This window comes from Takifugu flavidus, chromosome 20 (assembly GCF_003711565.1).
Source record: "Takifugu flavidus isolate HTHZ2018 chromosome 20, ASM371156v2, whole genome shotgun sequence".
Lineage (NCBI taxonomy): Eukaryota > Metazoa > Chordata > Actinopteri > Tetraodontiformes > Tetraodontidae > Takifugu > Takifugu flavidus.
In genome coordinates this window covers 2,573,469-2,593,790 of record NC_079539.1, presented here as the reverse complement: position 1 = coordinate 2,593,790, position 20,322 = coordinate 2,573,469, and the positions used below count along the sequence as shown (strand labels likewise).

Below are 20,322 nucleotides of genomic sequence, written 5' to 3'. Positions count from 1 at the left end.
TCACCGTCTGTGCCCCCACCACCACTTCTCACCAACCTCTCCCCCCACTGAAATGATCTGCTCCTCTGGTCTGCAGTCAGTCGGCCGCCTGCCTGCCTGACTTGTGGGAGGAGGGACAGAAAAAATGCCTTTCTCTGTGGGAGACATTAGCCCTGTGATCTCATGAATATATTATAGGGGGTCATTGTGCAATGAGGGAGGTACACTGAGATGCAGTGCCAAAGCAAAGACTTCAACAGGCGGATTCTAATTAACTCAGCTAGTTAATTAGCCTCATTGGTATTAGTCAAATTTGTTTGTGGTGACACTGGGTGTAAGTTGTTTTTAATTTTTTTTTTTTTCATCAATAACATTATCATATCCAGTGTTATATAGTGTACTTGCTGCTTGACAGTCGGGGGGTAAAGCAAAACGAAGTCACAGTAACATGCATTATTAATTACAGTGTTCGACAGCACGGTTATCAAACAGCCTTGTCTTGTTAGCCCCGACTGCGACACTAACGAGCTAGCTCATGCTAGCTAACTTATACAATCCAGCGGCGTCTTCGACTGACACCCGGAGCAGGCACAAGGTAAGCACCGCTCACATCCACCACCGAAAGCGCGGTTAGGCATCGGATCGAGCCGTGTTTGATGGCGTGTGGTTAACTACTCACCCGCCCGTAGCGTAACCGAAGATACCTTTACACGAAACTTAGCCGCAGCTAAGTAGCTTTGTGTGGCTAACGGTGCCAGCGGCGCAGCCAGCGGAGGCAGGAGCGTAAAGACTGTTTCCAAAGCTGGCACCAAGAAAACAAACCCCACCATTCAAACTTCACGGCGGCATCGCGCCGCTTCACACACAGGCGGCTTCTACCAACCGTTTTCCACTCATTCCCCTTTTCCGCCTCTTTAAATCACCCCTGTTTTTTTGCGCTGGAGCGACATTTCTGCACAATTCTGCGCGCACCGAGCCGCCGAGGCAGGTAGGTGAAAGAAAACCGTCTTATTTTGGGCGATGGGGAGCAGCGGCGGTCGGGAGCTGCTCTCCGCCGGAGAAAAGCTGTTCTGCTTTGTTCTGTTCTGCCGCAAACACGCTTTTATCCAAGATTGTTGCAGCCTGATTGGCGTCGAGCGTCATCTTATCAACAGATGATGAACCACATCGTTAAATCAAGCCTTAGGGAAAGCATGTGTTTTTGTCCCGGGGGGGTGTTTAACCACACTTAATATTTGTCATTGTTGCAATTAAATGTTCATTAAGATATTCATTAGATGACCAGTGCGTGTTTTTTTTCCACGTGGTCATGACCTACTGGATGTATGATGGGTATAATAACATGTTGCCTTGGCATGAATCCAGTCAGTGTGTGTGTCTGCGTGTGTCTGTGTGTGTGTCGGTGTTTATATGGAAAAGGTGAAAACTGCAGAGTTTCACAAAGGCAACCAGTTGACTTTTCTTGCACCCAATTCGTGCACACATTGAGATACACACAGGTGTGCAAATCAGAATGTTGTAATTTCGTTATGACCGCAGGGCAGTTCCTCATATGTCGGAACAATTTCACTGGCTGACATCTACCACCTGTGGCATCAAATGTTGGAGCTTCCTGTTTTGCTCACCTTTCTTCATATTTTTACAGCTCGCTGCTGTGTAACAAAGTTACTACCTGCTACGCTCAAAGATCCCTTCCAGACTCATAATTAGCACTTGGCCATTTAAGCCTTTGTATTTGTCGGTATGTTGTTGTTTGTTTAAAATCCTGCAGCCATGTTTAGGCACTGGCCCCTCAGCAGGGATCAGCAAATTTCACAAGATGCTTGAAGTTTTCTGGTTTTTGCAGTCAAGCGTCCGTGTTATTGTAATAACAGAGGATGAGTCAAGGTTAAGGCCAGGAGTGTGTTGGTGTTTGGAACGCCGAGCAGTTAACTCCTGAGAGGATGCTTCAGTTCGCTCCTGATTCCTCCGGTGGGATCAATACTTGGCTTTATGGGACAGCGCTGGGCTCTTGATTGCTCGCAGACACAGAGCGGTGCTGATCGGGCCACACTGACGCGGATCGGGCATTTAATTATGTCAGAAACACTCCTCGTAGTGTCATAACTCATTTGAAACATCCTCCATTGAGGAAGGCTGTAAACAAGCAGTAAATTAGCGCTGCGAGTTGTAAATAAAGTGGCATCACCCCGTACCCGAGGTATGATGCACTGCGCGCCCATTAATACAGAGACGCTCGTTAATGCTAGCTCGCCTGGCTGAAGTCATCAGAGAAACTTTATTAACTCTGAATGGTTGGATTTGACACAGCTGCTGTCGTGGTGGTTTATTTTGTGGTCCGAGATCACTGACGAGGGCACGCTTGCTGAATGACTTGTTACTGGAATACTTGTTCGATGCTGATTTGATTGTGACCTCTTGACCTTCCAAACCAGATTTCTTGGGAGTGAAATGGCTCCGTATGAGGTTTGTCATGTTTAAATACGCTTTGCTCAAACGACTCGACCATTCACACCAGTCAGAGGGTCACTGGGAGCCAAGTCTTTACCTTAAACCTCTGGGGGTTATTACATTGTCATAACTCATGTTTGCTGCTATCTCATGCTTTGCAAATAGTTTTTTGCACTGATTATTGAAGATGCATTGAAAATTAAAGGAATCTAAAATCCAAGTTGATGAAAAAGTGATAGAGTTTGCATGTGTGGGGGTGATTGGGGGTCTGATCTGCCGTTCCCAGTGTGTTGTGCTTAATTACCAGCGAGAGTCGAGTAGCTGCCGACCTCTGTTCTCCTCATGAAATACATACTAAGTGGAACATTAACGCTTGTTAGTCAGGGCTTGGGTTGGTTATCGGGTTAATTAAATTAGATTTCAGATGCAATCGGCAGCTTTAAACTAATCCCCAATGACTTGATTGTAATTGGAATAGAGATGAATGAACTCGGTGGGTAAGTCTTGCAGCCTTTTCCTGACTCTTTACGTGAGAATATGAAGGAAGCTCCTGTCTGAAAGGAGACGGAGAACGTGCAGCCCTCCTTTCTGAGATGTTAAACCATCCAACCATCGCGTAACCTTGAACTCGGCCATCTTTTTCACGAGTCCCAGCCACCAAAACACTGACATAATTCCAAACCAAACCGTTCCGAGGGGTCAGTTCTGGGTGTACGGAGCGCCTCCAGCGTCGCAGATGTCGGCCTGTTCGCGGACCGTCGGAAGAGGGGCAAAAAGAGTCGGTCAGCTGTTGGCTGATCTGGCACGGAAAAGGTCAGGAAGTTGAGGTTGAAACATTGGCGGGAACAGCGTGTCTCAGTCATTCCACAGCAGGAACAGTGTGTGCCGATGGTGTGTACTTCCAACACAGCCCCCGCCCTCCCCGCCGCCGTCTCTTTGTGTGGTTTATCTTGCTCAGCTGTGATGGAAGTTTCAAGGTGCCATCGGGAGGCTGCCTCTGCCGTTTGATACGAGGTGCAGCGGTCATGTGATATGAGCACCCGCCCCCCCCCCCCCCGTTCCCTGCCTCTTCCAAAGATGCGGGGCGCCTGACCCAAATCTGCAGAGCATACAAAGCCAACCAAAATAACAAATGGGTGCAGGGGGTGTGTGTTAAGGTTCTGATGTTAGAAAAATTAGCATGTCTGGTGGAAGCCATCAGATAAAGGGAATCATTAGCGGGAGGTGGGGGTGAGGAATGTGTGGAAAATGATAGAAACATCTGGCAGCGAAGAAGGAGAAGTGACAGCGAGCCGTGCAGGGGTGTTATTAGATAAATCAAAGAACAAGATGATTCCTCGTGGTGGCAAACTGCGCGGACGTGCTGCTGAGAGGAGAGTCTGCCTCTTCACATCTCTCTTCTCTTAAATTCCTTTTGAAATCAGCAAGCTAAATTTAGATTCCAGCACCCCTCCCCCCTCCTTTGAGAGGTATCAGAGCTTATGCAGTCAGTGATAGGCTACCGTTTTGATGTGCGAGCACACACACACATGAGCGCGCACGCAGATTAAAGTGAGTGGCTCAGAGTGGGAGGGCACTGTGTCTTTGTGCACACAGTGTGGGCTATAGTGATGATAAATTGTTGCTTTACAGCAAATGAGCTCTGAGTAACCGTCTCTTTATGTGAGTGTCTTTATTCCCTCTCAGGGCTGCCTCTCGAGGACAGTGGGGGGCACTCTAATGATCCCCCCGTTCATCCGATGAACCCCCTCAACTCCATGAAACCCTCCCTGCCTCCCAATCCACAAAGGTACACACACACACAAACACACACGCTGCGGTTGATGAAGGTTTGCGTCCTCAGGTGACGCCTCACCTGCGCTCCACAGTGACGTCTTTGTTTGGATTGATTCGGTCGCTCCGAGTACCCGCGTCTGTCATTTATGCCACTAAAACCTTCTTTTACCCCGCGCTTCGATGACAGATGTGACAGAGGTGTGAGACAGCCGTCCTCCTACCCAACGCTCCAGAGCGGCGGCAGCAAATGAAGGCGTTTGTAAAGCGCAGGGGTTTAGTATTGTTACAGATAAAGTTAATCGGGGGTATTTTAAAATTGCACGGCTCGCTGAAAGCCTGGACAAGATGGTAATTAGGTTGACAAAACTCCTCTTTTGTTAAGCAGTTTGTATTGACATTTACGAGAGGGTTCAGCCTTGTCCCTGGTGCTCTGGTGTGCTGGTTTTCACCGACCACATTTCAACCACAAATTAAGGCTGCAACTTCACCACAGTGCAGCGTGGGTGCACGTGGATTCAGCTTCGACTCCCCATCAAAATGCCCCTTTTGAGGCTGATTCAGACACCTATCTCTTGCATCTTTTGTGATTTCAGCTCAGCTTTTGACACACTGGTTGTTTTTACGTTGACTGACCTTTTGTAAAAAAACAAAAACAATGCTGATATGAAGGACACGGCCCTGGCATGGGTTGCTTGTTATTAGCTATGAAGGTCTTTACCAGTAATGCTGGTACATGACCTGCCTTATATGCAGGTTTCATTTGTGGTGTTCCTCAGGGGATAATGTTGAGGCCTCTCTCATTTACCACTTATGGCCCCTTTGATACCTTTAATTATCCCTCTGTTATTCATACCTTTATTATGTTCTCTTTCCTTCAGCTTTGGACAGATTTCTTTGATTCTTAATGCTTGATTCAAGCCAAAACATTCCATTAAATGCTCCCTTTCTCTTTAGAAAGTCTGAAAGCGGCAACATATAATTTTACCATTTACATCACATTGAGACCCGTGCGCATTGCAGGACAATTGTAAAATTGTATTTTCACACAATAAGAGTACTATCACACACGTGTTTCTGGGAATTAGTGTGTAAATTCCATCTGCTAAGCTGATGATATGGGACTCAAGATGCAAAGATGTTTGCATTTATCCCTGAACATGTGACAGTCACAATAGAATTCTCTGGATTTTCATTTTTAGATTTTTTTGAAGACCAGTGACGTCGAGATGTGACTGATATCAGAATGAATGCACTCCTGAACCCTGCTAACCATCTCAGTAACTCAGATTTAATATCCTTCTGCAGCAGTGACGGCCCTTTCCTAAATGACCCAGTCTCCTGGCAACCAGGCACCAATCAGCACGCAGGATCTCTCTCTGTAGTAACCACAGTGTGGGGTGTGACCAATCCCACACACAGCCAGGTAACACATGTCTCTGTACCCGGGGACATCTTTTTTGTGCTCCTGGTTTATGTGCCGAGGAGAACAACAGCAGATAAAAAAAGCCAGTACTGATTTATTGTACCCTGCATCAAATTTATGCCTGTCAGACAAGGCACAATATTGCATTAGTACATTATTCAAATTTCTGTTTCTCTTGGCCTGAAGGCGCTGATGTGTAATCAGTGCAACGAAAAACAGAAAATGTGCTTTATGAATGGGGCAATTAGAAAACTACAGCTTAAAAAATAAATAAATAAATACAATTTCAATCAAAATTTTATATATATTTTAAAGTAGCCATGTCCAAGAATGTTGCTGTTTATTTTATTTATTCAGTGCAGTGCGACAAAGTACACCTGTCTGCATCTCTCTGCTTTGCAGGTGTTTGGCACACACATGGGTCCAGGTGAGAGTTCTGGCAGTCACATGATGCCCGGTGGCAGCCCTGGTATGGGTCCAGGCATGGGCTCCCAGTTCATGGGCCAGCAGGCGTACGGAGACGCCGTCACAAAAGGCTACGGGCAGTCCATCATGTACGGACGGCCCAGTCCTGCTTATAACTCAGCGTCAGCCTACGGCGGAAGGTACAGTAACACCCCCTCAATCTCTCTGTCTTCTGCTGCTGCGGTGCCATTTCAGTTTCGTTTTGAATGCTTTGAATAAAAAGAATAATTAATTTATTTGAAAATGGCTCCCATTGCCTTCTTTTGTATCGTATTATAAAGAAAACAAAAGTCTTTTGTGGATTCTGAGTTGATAATAGAATCTCTTTTTTTTCTTCCTTTGTGCTCTTTTTTTTTTAAATCACAGAACTAATGTTAGACAGAAAAAAAACCTGCAGACATTATCATGGTAGATATTAACACAGGTCAAATAGTGCAGGAAATGTGACTTACATCATAGCTTTAGATAAATGCGTGTTTTTTCTCTGCCTTTTAATTGTCACATGTGGCAACAGCTTCTTATTTTCAATGTTTTACATTTTCCCCATTATTGTCCCTTCAGTAATGATTCCCTCTACTCAGCTAAACAATATTTGCAGACATTTCGGTAGCTCTTTTTATTTATAATGCAGGAACATATGTCAGTGTGGTTGTGATCACCCACTGCTCTGAGTCACGCTCATGACGAAAACTCTCACGTGTGATCAGTATACTGCCCACTCATCTCCCTATCTTCCCCTGCAGTTACTCTGGCAACAGCGGAGGTGCTGGTCTGGGGGTCCGGGCCCCGTCAGACTTCACTCAAGCTGCTGCCGCCGCTGTTGCCGCCGCCGCCGCCGCCACGGCCACAGCCACCGCTACAGCCACTGTGGCGGCAATACAGGAAAAACAGAACCAGGAGCTGAGCTATGGACAGGTAAAGGTGGCCTCTGCCTCTCCTGCATCCTTCAATCAGCAAGAGGGGGGCATTTTAAAAGTCTTTGTTTCTATATAGTTTATAATACATTGTGTATTACGTTGTAAATTATCTGTCAGGACACAGACAGTTTGACAAAACACATAATTCAGGGAAACTGAATCAGACTTTTGTTACCGTCACTGGATAGATCTTTGTCCTTCCCTTCCCCTTCCAGATGGGTGGAGCGTCCTCCTACAGCACCCAGTTCCTGTCGCATTCTAGCCCTCGCGGCCCCCCTCCGGGAATGGTCTCTTCAAGACCCGGGCTTCCACCTACCAGCACAGGGTTGTATCCCTCTCACCCTGCTCAGACGCAGAAGATGTCCCAACACGGAGGCTATCCAGGAGGGCAGCAGGGACTTAAACGCTCCTTTCATTCAGAGGTCGGGGGGGAGGTGTTCACATATTACACACCTTACCAGTCATCATTGGATCAGCAAAATAGAACAGGAAGCAACTTCAACACTTCAATCTGCTCTCCATTTTCCCAGGGTTTTCCAGTGCAGCAGTATGGTTCCTCTGGCATGTCAGGGTATCCGACCCAGCCTTTGCAGTACCCCACTGGCCCACAACAGCGATGCGCCCCTTCACCTTCTTACCCAACCAGTCGGATGCCTCTCATGGGCCAGTACCCCTCTGGATCTCACAGTTCAGTACAGTTCCCCCCTGGAGCCGCTCAACCCAATCCTCCACAGTATTATAAGGTATTTAATTATTCAATGGCACTAGCTTTAATCTCAGTAATTCTCAGTAACTGAGTAATTGCTCAGTAGTTTTAGGAATAAAGTTGACAATTTGGTGTCTGAAATGTCTGTACAGCCGTTTTCTCAACCCTGTGTAAATAGATTGCTTACTATCTGTCCTGTTACTTGTGTGATCAAAAGTCCGAGCCGTTCAATGGCCAAGGTAGTCTGCCAGGGGGAGGGGCGGGAGGATATAACGCCTTCACGCAGGCTGCAGTGAGCGGGGTAGGCTCCACACTCAGCACACACATATGTTTACCACGATAAAAGCCTGCTCTTTTGGAATCGCTCTTGTTGAAGTTCTAAACACCTGTGCTAATCATTTCTCAGCCAGGCCGAGGCGGAGTGATGTCCGGTTATCCCAGTTCACCGATGGGAGGGAATCCAACCCCTCCGATGACACCCGGGACATCCATGCCTCCCTATTTGTCCCCGGGCCAGGACACAAAACCCCCGTACCTGCCGCCAGATATCAAACCCAACATCACCAGCCAACAGCCCTCCACAGGTTGGTAGAATGAGAAGAAGAAACATCTGGAGTGAAGTGTGTCATATATGTCAAAGTGTGTTCTTTAGGTTAGACAGTTATGGACACCTTATTTCTTCAGGGCCATTTCATCTGGGAAAAGCAAAAAAAAAAACAGTCATTAATCAGCTAAATGTAATTTCTGGTTCTTTTGGTTATAATGCAGATAAAGAACTTGAGTTCCTCATTCCTAATTCACCAGTGAAAGACGTTTGTTTCCATATCTGTGTGTTTTTTCCAAATGAAGGGAATCCCAGTGATGACCTGCGTCTGACATTCCCAGTACGGGATGGCGTCGTGCTGGAGCCTTTCAGACTGGAACACAACTTGGCTGTCAGTAACCACGTCTTCCAGCTGAGAGACTCTGTGTACAAAACCCTCATGATGAGGTAGGTAGGAGGACTTAAAAATTTGCAGAAGCTTATCTGCTTCTTTCCTGTTTTGTTACACACAAAGCAAGGAGCAGAAAGTATTAGAAAGACCCGTACATACAGATGTTTTTTAGATCTGTTTCCCTAATTTAGTGTGCTCAAATGTTCCGTTATTTTGTTTTTACATGCGCTGTAATGTTCTGTCTTGTTTTGTGTGGACTTGTGACCTTTGAGCGACAATTTGTAAAACTGAAAAGTTTTAAATACTTTTTATTCCAAATATCTTTGATATTATGCTAATCCAAAAGATACAAGGTAAATTAAGTAAAAATAATCTGGTTCTTCACTATTGATTCACAAAGAGACAGTTTCAGCCTTTCTCGGCAGCATTTAGTTTGTCTTCAGGGTGGAACACTCCAGTGTGTTTAATAATGATTTTTAAAAAAAACACAGGAGGAAAAACAAGTGAGGAATGTCTGATAACCCCACCCAGTCACCTCATCGTAATATGTGTTGTGTCTCCCCCTGCAGGCCTGACCTGGAACTGCAGTTTAAGTGTTACCACCACGAGGACAGACAGATGAACACTAACTGGCCTGCCTCTGTGCAAGTAAGTTCAATTATAGCCAGAAACAACATTTTCTAGATGTTATAATTGCCACCATTAATATTATAATTGCCTCCAGAATGCACATTTTCAAAAAAATTCAAAAAAGAGTGAATCCAGGAGAATCTCTGAGTTTTCCTTTCCAGAGGAACGTTAGTCATAGTTCTGCTGTCACAGCTTGTGAGTTTTGGAACGTGTGTGAGTTTTTGGAACCTGTTAATAGGCAGGATTTGTTTAAACAAACCCTGAATTTCTTACAAAGCCTCTTCATGCCCTGAAGCGCCTGGAAAACCCGCCCTTACGAAGATATTAAAGCTGAATAAATTTGTATACGTTTGTTGTACGTTGACTCTAAATTCATACTACAATAAAGAACTTTTAAATGTTTCATACCATTCTATTCAGAGTGAACTATACAGCTAATAGAACTGAAAATAGCTATTAGATGATCATTTGTAAGAGTTCCTGGTCAATCCAGGATTCGAAGAGAAATTTTCATTTAATGGGTGAAGTAAACACGTTGTGACTTGACCTACCTCACCTGATTCAGAACTAAAAATAAGATTTTAGTCAGCAGTTTTGAGTTTGTCGGAGTTGCTTTCTGGAATATTCTTTTATCTTCTGTGGTAGTTTAATACCATTGAAATGTGACATTTGAATCTTTGTTAGGTCAGCGTCAATGCGACGCCTTTATGCATCGAAAGAGGAGACAACAAGACCTCTCACAAGCCCTTGTACCTGAAACATGTGTGTCAACCGGGACGTAACACTGTTCAGATCACCGTAACAGCCTGCTGTTGCGTGAGTAAACCTCTTATCTTATCGAAAAACACAATCTTATTATGAATCCATTTCAGGAATGACAATTCTCCTCCTCCTTCTCCTCTCTCCTGTAGTCCCACCTGTTTGTGTTGCAATTGGTCCACCGTCCGTCTGTAAGGTCGGTCTTGCAGGGTCTGATGAAGAAACGACTCCTTCCAGCTGAACACTGCATCACCAAGAGTGAGTAAAGAAACAGGTTTTACTCTATTTTGAAAGCAACAACAAGAATGAGAAAGGGTATCAGACAGATGCTTTTAGTAAAGTGACTTAGGTTCTTTTGCTTTTATTGTTTAAGTAAAGAGAAACTTCAGCAGTGGCACCATCCCTGGGACCCCTGGTCTGAATGGTGAGGACGGCGTGGAGCAGACGGCAATCAAAGTGTCTCTTAAATGTCCGATCACATTCAGACGGATCCAGCTGCCAGCTAGAGGGCACGACTGCAGACACATACAGGTGGATCCTCTTCAAATTCTGTCCCCAAACAACTGAATATCTGTGTGCTAATGTTTTATTCTTTGGTTTGTAGTGTTTCGACCTGGAGTCTTATTTGCAGCTTAATTGTGAAAGAGGGACCTGGAGATGTCCAGTTTGCAAGTATGTTCAGCATCATGGTCTCATTGTGGCTGTTGGAATCATGGTACTGACATAACATGTAACCTGTCTTTAACAGTAAAACTGCTTTGCTCGAGGGGCTGGAGGTGGACCAATACATGCTGGGTATTCTCGTCTACATACAGAAGTTAGTATTAATGTAGATTTGAGATGGAGTGTATAATTCCTATTGAAGCTAACCTGTCCGTTGTTGCCTTCCTTTCAGCTCTGACTATGAGGAGATCACTATAGACCCCATGTGTGGCTGGAGGCCAGTGCCTGTCAAACCAGACCTGCACCTAAAAGAGGAGCCCGACGGTCCCGTCCTGAAGCGCTGCCGAACAGTCAGTCCAAGTCACATGGTTCTGCCTAATGTGATGGAAATGATAGCCTCGCTGGGCCCCGCATCATCCCCCTATCAGAGTCTTACCACAGGGGGCAGGAACACACCTGACTACAGCAGACCAGGTGCATTTTTCTGCCAATTTCTTTCATGCGAGCTTTTCATGTCAAAGTTGCCACCATGTCATTGAGTGGCCATCCGGTAAATGTATGTTTTAAGTACTGTGCCCGATTGTGCATAGAAACCTTCTCTGTGGAAGTGACTGAGATATGTGCTTAAAAGGGAAGTGACCCAGAATGGTATTTCTAAGATGAACAAACATCAGTCCATCACTCCTCTCACTGTCCCCTCCCCCCAGCCGGTGTCCTTTAACAGCAGGAAGCTCTCTGCCTCCACTCTGCACTGTCCATTTACTCAAATCTACACTGCTCTGTTTATATTTGATGATCTGGAAAACTTCTTTTGTCTTGTAGGGAGCCAGGGATTCTCTAACCAAACAGGCTTCACAGAGTTCCCGCACACTCCTGGCACTCCTACACTCGGAGAGTATTCCACCCCCGGACCACCACCTCCACTCCCTTATCAGTCGGAGCAGGTTAGCTCATGCTCTAATTCTGCATTGCAACACACAAATGAGAAAAGATCTCTCTTAATGTAGCCTGTGGCCACAGCGACGAGGGTCGGGATTATTTCTATCCATTTTCCTTAATGGTTGAGTCGTCAGGATGAATAGAACATTGGCCACGGGCACTTGTGCTTATGTGAGCTTCATATGCAGAATCAGGGGTATCTTTTATGTAATGCAAAGACCCTCAGTGTAGTTATAATCTGTATCATATGCACCTCTTTAACAGTAGTAGGGCCTTTTCCAAATAAGGCTGCCAACTCTTTAATATTGTTCTTGTGAGCAAACCCTAGAAATGAATGCACACCACAGCCTGGTAGTGTCTTCCACTGTGTCTCCCCTGTCCCAAATCTATCAGTGCACATCGGGGATCCACACTGTTGGACTGGCGGACATCTGCCTTCACTGCAACACACACACACACACACACACACAGATTTTAGTTTAAATTGACTCAGTCCCACATTCACCTGGTTTTTATTTCTGCTGTTTCAAATCTAATATCATGCCAGGAAATACCGGAAATGGTTCCATTTGAAACGGTGAAACTCTCTTTGCGAGGACTTTTTACCTGGACCCATTTAGTGAAATGAATTGCCGGTGTGTTTTTGTTACGCAACAGCGACTGTCGTTTCCTTCTGGCCTGTGAGTTCAGTTAAGAGCCTTTAATTGAATCTGAAGTAGACAGCGCAGACCGAGAACATATATTCTCCCATATCACGCCACATCACGCCTGTCTCAGGCAGCTGCTGTGCTGTCTCTTAAAGGTTTTTAGAAGATTAAAGTGTTTGCCCTTGTTCAGTGTCACACACTACCGTGTTCTGCGTCTTCATAAAACACATGCATGGTGTTTATCTACTGCACAATGACTGTCAATGTGACCGTTATTGATAAAGTGTCCCCATTAGTTTGACACTTTCTGCTGTCGCTCTCAGACACCTCATCCCGGCCGTATTGAACCAGCTCACAACATCCTCCAGCAGCACACTTCAAGCGTTCATGGTAACCCGAGTCTCTGTGACACTGGAAGTCCACTTCCGCAGAGGAACGCCAATACTCAGAGCTCCCGCCTGCAGGGAGAAGGTTCCTTTGGTCTCGGAGGCACTGGAGCTCCGGGAGGAGAAGGAGCTGATCATGCACTTGATGTAAGGCCAGGGCTACACTTGGGGAAAAGATTGAAGTAATGTTTATGCTAGATAGGTCCCAAAGGACCTGTTTCTTATTTTAAAAGATAAAAAGCAAGCTTAGTTTCTTACTTACACCAAGCCTTTACTGTCCTAGCACAGTTCTTTAGAATTTGTGATTAGTGTTCTTACAATAAATAAAAACAATTCCTTCCTATTACAGTATTTCAGGAATTTCTTTAGGAATTTCAATCACTGAGTTTTGATTCTGTTTTCTGTGTCTCTGCCAACAAGCTTCTCCCTGAGCTGACCAATCCAGATGAGTTGCTGTCCTACCTGGGTCCCCCCGACCTGCCCAACAACAGCAGCGACGACCTGCTGTCCCTGTTTGAGAACAACTGACCGCCTTCACGCTCACATTTCAGTCCCGAGTCTGTTTCTCTGCTGTGGCCCCGCCCTCACTGTCGGGTGTCTGCTGGCACCCGCTAGTTGTGTGTTATCTGTCTATGGGTCGGTGTGTGAGTGCGTGTAAATGTACACGAATATGTTGTAGTAAATCTTTGAACTATCTTGCTTTCCTTTGATATACATCAGTCCAGTGCGCAGGAATAGAAGGACCATGTTCTATATGTGAACACATTGTTCATTCATGTATCACAGAACCGAAGCACTGACTCTGTGGACCAGCATTTAAACTATAGCACAAAGCACGGGCTGAGGGATTCCAATACTGTATAATTACGGGTTTATACAGCTGGATTGAAGAGAAGGACAGTGAAAGCTGTGAGTTATTTCATATATAACTTGTTTCTCAAGCACATGTGTAAAATCCTGTGAGATAAAATATACTGTCACAGATTTGTCTCTTTAATCTAAATGACTCCTGAAGAGACAAAACCAACATTGTTTCTGGCCTCCCTGCATTCCCTTATATCCTGCTAAAGTCTTAAAATGGTTTGAGAAGAGAGTATACATTTTCTAAAAATAAAAAAAGCTAGTTCTGAATATTAAATTAGCGTAAAATATTCACATGGGGCGACCATTCAGTCCGTTTCTACTTAACATGAAGTCATTACTGCTTTTATACACCAGATGTGATGTAGCTTTTTGTATGTGATGTAACTTTCATGGGTTTTGATGAGAATAAGCCAAGACATAATTTGACCTTTAAAACAAAAACAATAATCATGTGATGTAACTTTCATGGGTTTTGATGAGAATAAGCCAATACATAATTTGACCTTTAAAACAAAAACAATAATCATGTTTTTCTAAATGAATCTTGCTGAGGTTCACTGCATCTCTAACATCATTCAGCACTGTGAAATAACACAAACTCCCATCTTTGCCTCTGTTGGTTTTACCCTCTTTTGGGGCCTTTTAGGGTTTACTGTATATGACTACAACTGTATGTTATGGCATTTTCTGCCGTTAGAATGATGCTAGTATGTTTTCGGATCATTTCACATGTATAACCCATCATGGCACGGGTTTATGTACTGTATAATCAGCTGTTTTCATTAGAGAACGTGTGTGTAACAAACTGTTAATCATGGTAATTTTAATGTTTTTAGTTGGATAATGCATCACCTTTGGCACGGTCAGCATATATTAATATATATGTTGGAAAATTATAATGCAATTGTAATAGTTTGAGGTCACCCTAAAATGTATGACAGGCGGCAGTCAGCGTACAGAGAATAATGCATTTTGCAATGTTTCTTAACGCCACTTTTCAAAGCTGATGATTTTTTTCCTATAATTATTTACAGACTCTTGTTTGATTGTGCTGAGACAAGGCAACAAGAGCAGCATTGCAATGACATTGGAGATGCTACACTGATTAACTGCAAATTTACTTCGGAAATAATGTAAATTATTCCACCTATTTTGTAACACATTGTAATTGCCATTATTTTATATTTATTTTTTATTCATAATAATCATTGCACATATGGTTGTTCCTTTCCTGAATCAAAATAAAAACAAAAATATTTGACTTGTGATGCCTCCTATCTTAATATGTCCTGAATCTAATTATTTTCATGCTAAATCCAGCTCAAGTCTCAGTTACATAATACGAGACTACATATATTTTTAGTGTGATTGGTGCTAACGCCCACGGATTATAATTAATAATACAGGAGGTCAATATCCAACCTCCATTAGCTATTTTAGGTCATCAAACCAGCCGACAGTTTATCCATTGGCCCCGCCCACCTCTGCTCTGATTGGACCGTTCCCTGCCCCTTCAGCGTGCACGTGGCGGTGATTGGTGTTATTCTTTTGCGTCAGCGCTGCTTGGCTCATATAAATAGAGACGGAGGCAGAAGGAGCGCATCAGAATCGCTGTCAGGAACAGTTTTATGAGATTTTATTTTATTTTTTGACTCCCGCGAAGACATGGAAAACCCTCGCGTTTTCTTTGACATCACAATTGATGGCGCCAAAGCCGGCAGGATTATAATGGAGGTAAACAAACGGACGAGACGCGCCATGTTTTGCATATCGTCTCATTTTAACTCGTGACATAATTAGTATAGATAGATGATTTCAGGTATGATTGACGTTTGAAAGCGAGGCCACCTATATTAATATTTAAACATGCGATTAACTGTGCACATGCGCAGGCCAGCAAATACGTTCCCCTGAGTGATCTTCTGATGGAAACACCCATCAGCTCGGGAATACAGTCGAGGACAGGTCACTGATGGCTCTGTTAACAGACACTTTGTAGATTTATTCTCTTTCTCTCACAAATGACAGAATTGTTTTTCTTTTCGGAATTGTTTTCACGCGAGTGTTTTTACACAAGCAAAAAGTCAATTTTTTGTTCAACTAGATTAAAAAGCATAACTTGCTTGTTTTTGCTTTCACCCAAATGAAACATACGATTTTTTAAATCTCATTTATTTGCAGCTCCGAGCTGATGCGGTCCCAAAAACTGCAGGTAGGTGAATCTTTTATAAGCATCCTCCAAGATGTGTTCAAATATATGACTAAAAGAATCTTAATTTAAGAACTAATGTGTTGATTTGCAAATACATAGATTACATAACATAACTGATTTGGCTTTTAAATATGACCTTATGTATTCAGTGACCCAACCCAATATTGTCTCTGATGTATATAAAACATTAACCATGTAAACACTTAAAAATGCCTCATTTTCAAGACTGCAGTATCATTGAAAATCAATTGTGCCAATGATTTTCACTGAAGCTGTCAAAGTCTTTCCATCATAATTTCTGAGAGAAAGAATAAAAAGGGATGCAAAATGATAAAGTGAACAATGCTAAGATGTGACATTTCAAGGCAGCACACAAAAATTAACCCAAAACTACAATATGACCAAGATAGTGTAGGAAAAAACAGAAATAAACACAACTCATAAGGTATTTCCCATTTTTTAATGCATCTGACTGTAATGAACGACAGTGTCTTTACACTACAGAAAATTTCCGTGCTTTGTGCACTGGAGAGAAGGGTTTTGGTTACAAGGGGTCCACATTTCATCGTGTCATCCCTAAATTCATGTGCCAGGTACAGTCATGTCACCCTGCTTCCTTCACCTCTAAAGTTCAGTTAGTAGGCTTCCAATGAATGCCGTTTCCTTTCTTGAGGGTGGTGACTTTACCAACCACAACGGAACTGGAGGCAAGTCTATCTATGGAGAGAAGTTTGCTGATGAGAACTTCCAGTTGAAGCACACAGGTATGGGAACACTGTCCATGGCTAATGCTGGGCCTAACACCAATGGATCACAGTTCTTCATCTGCACAGCTTCGACTGACTGGTGAGCGCTTTCAGGTTCAGCAGTTCCTGTTTAAAAGGTTTCCTACATACTGATTTGTCCCCATTCCTCCTCAGGCTGAATGGGAAACATGTGGTGTTTGGCAAAGTTGTGGAGGGCATCGATGTTGTCAAGGCAATTGAGAAACAAGGCACAAAGAGTGGCAGTCCTAAAGCCAAGGTTGTAATTGCTGACAGTGGTGAGCTAAAATAAAGACACAGAGCTGCTAAAGTTCATGAATTCTTTTACATCTATATCCCAGTGAATATTAAGTGTGATGCACATCTGCAGCATCAGTAGAAACAAGCCGTTAACTCCAACTGATTCAAAATATTTGTGTCCCATGATGATATTTGTATTTTTTACCTTATAAGCTGTTATTTAACTACCCTATTTGTTAAGAAATTCAGAATTTAAAAATGGCGATTGTGTAAATAAATGAAATTTGAAGCCCTGTGTCTCTTCGTTTTCTTCTGATTTAGATTGAGGTTAGCAGACCATCGTCAACGGGCTTTACCGCCACCTACCGGACAGAGTAAATGTTCTCTAAATCTGTCGTTTATGCATCAAATTAGCTTTTAAATGCATTTTAAATAGATGAATAACATAAAATCTAATTGTGGTGTTTGTCTTTGTGTGTCTTTTGTGTAGGTATTTAAGGACGTTTATTACTGTTGTATTGCTAATCAGTATTAAAGTAAATAGTAAAGTCATAGTCTTCTGGCATTTGATCAAAGTTCTGATATCACCTGTGCGTATTCTTTCAAACTGCAAAAGATTGCCAGCTATAAAACTGATCAAAATACAAAAATACGACTCCTCCGACATCGCGTTGCTTCATATTTGCTATGAAACCCCGTGTTAATACCAGTGCCTTACAGTTTATTCACCGTTTAATTTTTATTTACACACGAACAATCTCTCCAAAGGTTTTACTGAGTAAACGCAACATTAAGGTCCCCAAATATAGTTGTGTTAGCGTCACAAAAACTAGATTTGGCATTATTGGACGTGTTTAATACAAATCTCTGCCCAGTCCAATTCTTAAGTACACGGCACCTAATACTTCAATACTGTTGTAAATTGAGTTAAAATTCTCTCATCCTATGCAACTAACTAGTCACTCCAGAAGTACCTTTGACAGTAGCTCTTACCTTATTGCAGTTTTTTTTTTCCAATCATGATGCCTTCGTACCCTGAGAAGGCAGAAGCCTCGTTCTGATCTTTTTTAGAGGTCGTCGTGCATTGAGAATGGAATACTTCATACTTCTGCACCACGCATGAGCCACAACTGCTGATTCTGTCGCCATGCAGCGGTGAACCCGCCCCTGTTGCATTCCTGTTGGCCAGGAACAGCGAGCCCCCTGCTGATTGGCCTTCAGCCATTGCGTCACAGGTGCATCAATCCCTATAAAATTCAGGCTGCGAAAGTTCTTCGTTTATCGTCTGGGACACGCCGGAGCGCTTTTTTTTTCTATTTTCAAAATGGCGAAACCACGCGTTTTCTTTGACATCGCGTTTGATGGAGCTCCAGCGGGGAGAATTGTAATGGAGGTAACATGAACGCCTGGATTTATAATGCGTAACTCGCTTGTTCTATGCATTAAAAATGCCCGCTGTCTTTTTGCAGCTTCACGCTGATGTGGTCCCAAAGACTGCCGGTGAGTACCTTAGAATGCGGATAAATCGTGAATTTCAACTCGAACTTGGACGCTACGGTGGAATGCGGGCTTTTTAGGCGTCTCCGGGGTGGATTTATGTCCGTTTGAGGCCTCTTTATGACCGCATGAACCGTACATTGAAATTCAAAGATGGGAGGCCGTGGGTGAGGCAGGAAGCGCGAGCTTGAAGAACCAGTTTCAGGGCCAAGTGCGGTTGTGCGCGACCACGTGGACACCGTCCTCGAGGACGGAAGAATGAGGAACTTCGGCTCCTCCGTCTCCCGCTTTATTTTATTGCGACAGACTTTGACTCGGCCTAGTTGCGGTTTAAAATCGGTTTATATCTCGACAATAGCGCTACTGCGGCGAGTTGTGGCGTTTTGGATCATCGGGATCTTGACCTACGATGTGCGGGGTTTGACCACTGGTCGTCATCTTGTAGTTTGCAGTTCGCTCTTGGTTTTGCGGCTTTGTTCTGCGCGGGTAAAGCGGGATTGACGTTGGGATAATAAAGGAAGTGACTGTCTTACAGAAAACTTCCGTGCATTGTGCACTGGAGAGAAGGGTTTTGGCTACAAGGGCTCCATATTTCATCGCATCATCCCCGGTTTCATGTGCCAGGTACATTCTTGCACGTTCTATACTTTGCTAACATTTTAAAATCGTGGCTTCATAATTGCATGCACATGAGCTTTCTTTCTTTAAAACTCAGGGTGGAGACTTCACCCGCCATAATGGTACTGGAGGCAAATCCATTTATGGGGAGAAGTTCGCTGATGAAAACTTCAGCTTGAAACATGTTACAGCTGGTACCCTGTCCATGGCCAATGCTGGTCCCAATACCAATGGATCACAGTTCTTCATCTGCACAGTCAAAACGGAGTGGTAAGCTTGGTCTGGAACATGTACTGCTAAAATGTTAAATGTGTTGATCCTATTTCTTTCCTCCAGGTTGGATGGGAAGCATGTTGTGTTCGGCCAGGTTGTGGAGGGAATGGATGTTGTCAAGAAGATGGAGGCAAAGGGCTCAGAAGGTGGCAAAACCGCCGGCAAGGTTACCATCGCTGACTGTGGCCAACTGTAACTGTCCACCCCTGACCTATAGCACAAAGCACGGGCTGAGGGATTCCAATACTGTATAATTACGGGTTTATACAGCTGGATTGAAGAGAAGGACAGTGAAAGCTGTGAGTTATTTCATATATAACTTGTTTCTCAAGCACATGTGTAAAATCCTGTGAGATAAAATATACTGTCACAGAATTGTCTCTTTAATCTAAATGACTCCTGAAGAGACAAAACCAACATTGTTTCTGGCCTCCCTGCATTCCCTTATATCCTGCTAAAGTCTTAAAATGGTTTGAGAAGAGAGTATACATTTTCTAAAAATAAAAAATAGCTAGTTGAATATTAAATTGGCGTAAAATATTCACATGGGGCGACCATTCAGTCCGTTTCTACTTAACATGAAGTCATTACTGCTTTTATACACCAGATGTGATGTAGCTTTTTGTATGTGATGTAACTTTCATGGGTTTTGATGAGAATAAGCCAAGACATAATTTGACCTTTAAAACAAAAAACATGTATAATAATCATGTTTTTCTAAATGAATCTTGCTGAGGTTCACTGCATCTCTAACATCATTCAGCACTGTGAAATACAACAAACTCCCATCTTTGCCTCTGTTGATTTTACTCTCTTTTGGGGCCTTTTAGGGTTTACTGTATATGACTACAACTGTATGTTATGGCATTTTCCCGTTAGAATAGAATGATGCTGGTATGTTTTCGGATCATTACATACATACATACATACATACACATTACATAGATCAGTACATCATTTTAATTTCTGTATATACTTTACAATGTACATAATATAAGAGTCTTTATTTTTTTCTTTTAGTACTTTTCTGTATTGTACACCACGGGCTACCGCTTTAACGTGGAATTTCCCCGATGTGGGATCAATAAAGTCTTTTATCCATATCCTTATCCTATCCTTATTTCACATGTATAACCCATCATGGCACGGGTTTATGTACTGTATAATCAGCTGTTTTC

The 20,322-nt window shown here is 43.4% G+C and overlaps 3 protein-coding genes across 8 annotated transcripts; all 3 read left to right on the top strand.

The window, feature by feature from the left end:
• Positions 1-71: 71 nt before the first annotated feature.
• zmiz2 (zinc finger, MIZ-type containing 2) lies at positions 72-20,247 on the top strand. 5 transcript variants are annotated; one of them, XR_008947658.1, is made up of 21 exons: positions 73-574; positions 4,117-4,219; positions 5,512-5,629; positions 6,032-6,234; positions 6,838-7,009; positions 7,227-7,433; positions 7,542-7,754; positions 7,935-8,018; positions 8,124-8,301; positions 8,567-8,708; positions 9,222-9,300; positions 9,967-10,098; positions 10,194-10,299; positions 10,415-10,572; positions 10,646-10,713; positions 10,790-10,858; positions 10,937-11,178; positions 11,527-11,648; positions 12,614-12,823; positions 13,097-14,232; positions 20,024-20,247. XR_008947658.1 is itself a non-coding variant. In XM_057018963.1 (20 exons), exons 2-20 carry the CDS (start codon positions 4,170-4,172, stop codon positions 13,202-13,204), a joined length of 2,658 nt encoding a protein of 885 aa, XP_056874943.1. In that variant the 5' UTR covers positions 72-574; positions 4,117-4,169; the 3' UTR covers positions 13,205-14,801. The 5 variants fall into 5 exon arrangements, 4 of the variants coding, with proteins under 4 accessions (XP_056874943.1, XP_056874944.1, XP_056874942.1 ...); XM_057018963.1 differs by lacking the exon at positions 20,024-20,247 and having other exon boundaries at positions 72-574; positions 5,515-5,629; positions 13,097-14,801; XM_057018964.1 differs by lacking the exon at positions 20,024-20,247 and having other exon boundaries at positions 72-967; positions 5,515-5,629; positions 13,097-14,801.
• LOC130517249 (peptidyl-prolyl cis-trans isomerase-like) lies at positions 15,114-17,053 on the top strand. Of its 2 annotated transcripts, none has more exons than XM_057019031.1 (5): positions 15,114-15,274; positions 15,722-15,752; positions 16,257-16,345; positions 16,426-16,598; positions 16,673-17,053. In XM_057019031.1, exons 1-5 carry the CDS (start codon positions 15,206-15,208, stop codon positions 16,806-16,808), a joined length of 498 nt encoding a protein of 165 aa, XP_056875011.1. In that variant the 5' UTR covers positions 15,114-15,205; the 3' UTR covers positions 16,809-17,053. The 2 variants fall into 2 exon arrangements, with proteins under 2 accessions (XP_056875011.1, XP_056875012.1); XM_057019032.1 differs by having other exon boundaries at positions 15,133-15,274; positions 16,241-16,345.
• LOC130517253 (peptidyl-prolyl cis-trans isomerase-like) lies at positions 18,003-19,937 on the top strand. Its single transcript, XM_057019035.1, has 5 exons — positions 18,003-18,149; positions 18,226-18,256; positions 18,789-18,877; positions 18,969-19,141; positions 19,208-19,937. Exons 1-5 carry the CDS (start codon positions 18,081-18,083, stop codon positions 19,338-19,340), a joined length of 495 nt encoding a protein of 164 aa, XP_056875015.1. The 5' UTR covers positions 18,003-18,080; the 3' UTR covers positions 19,341-19,937.
• Positions 20,248-20,322: the final 75 nt, after the last annotated feature.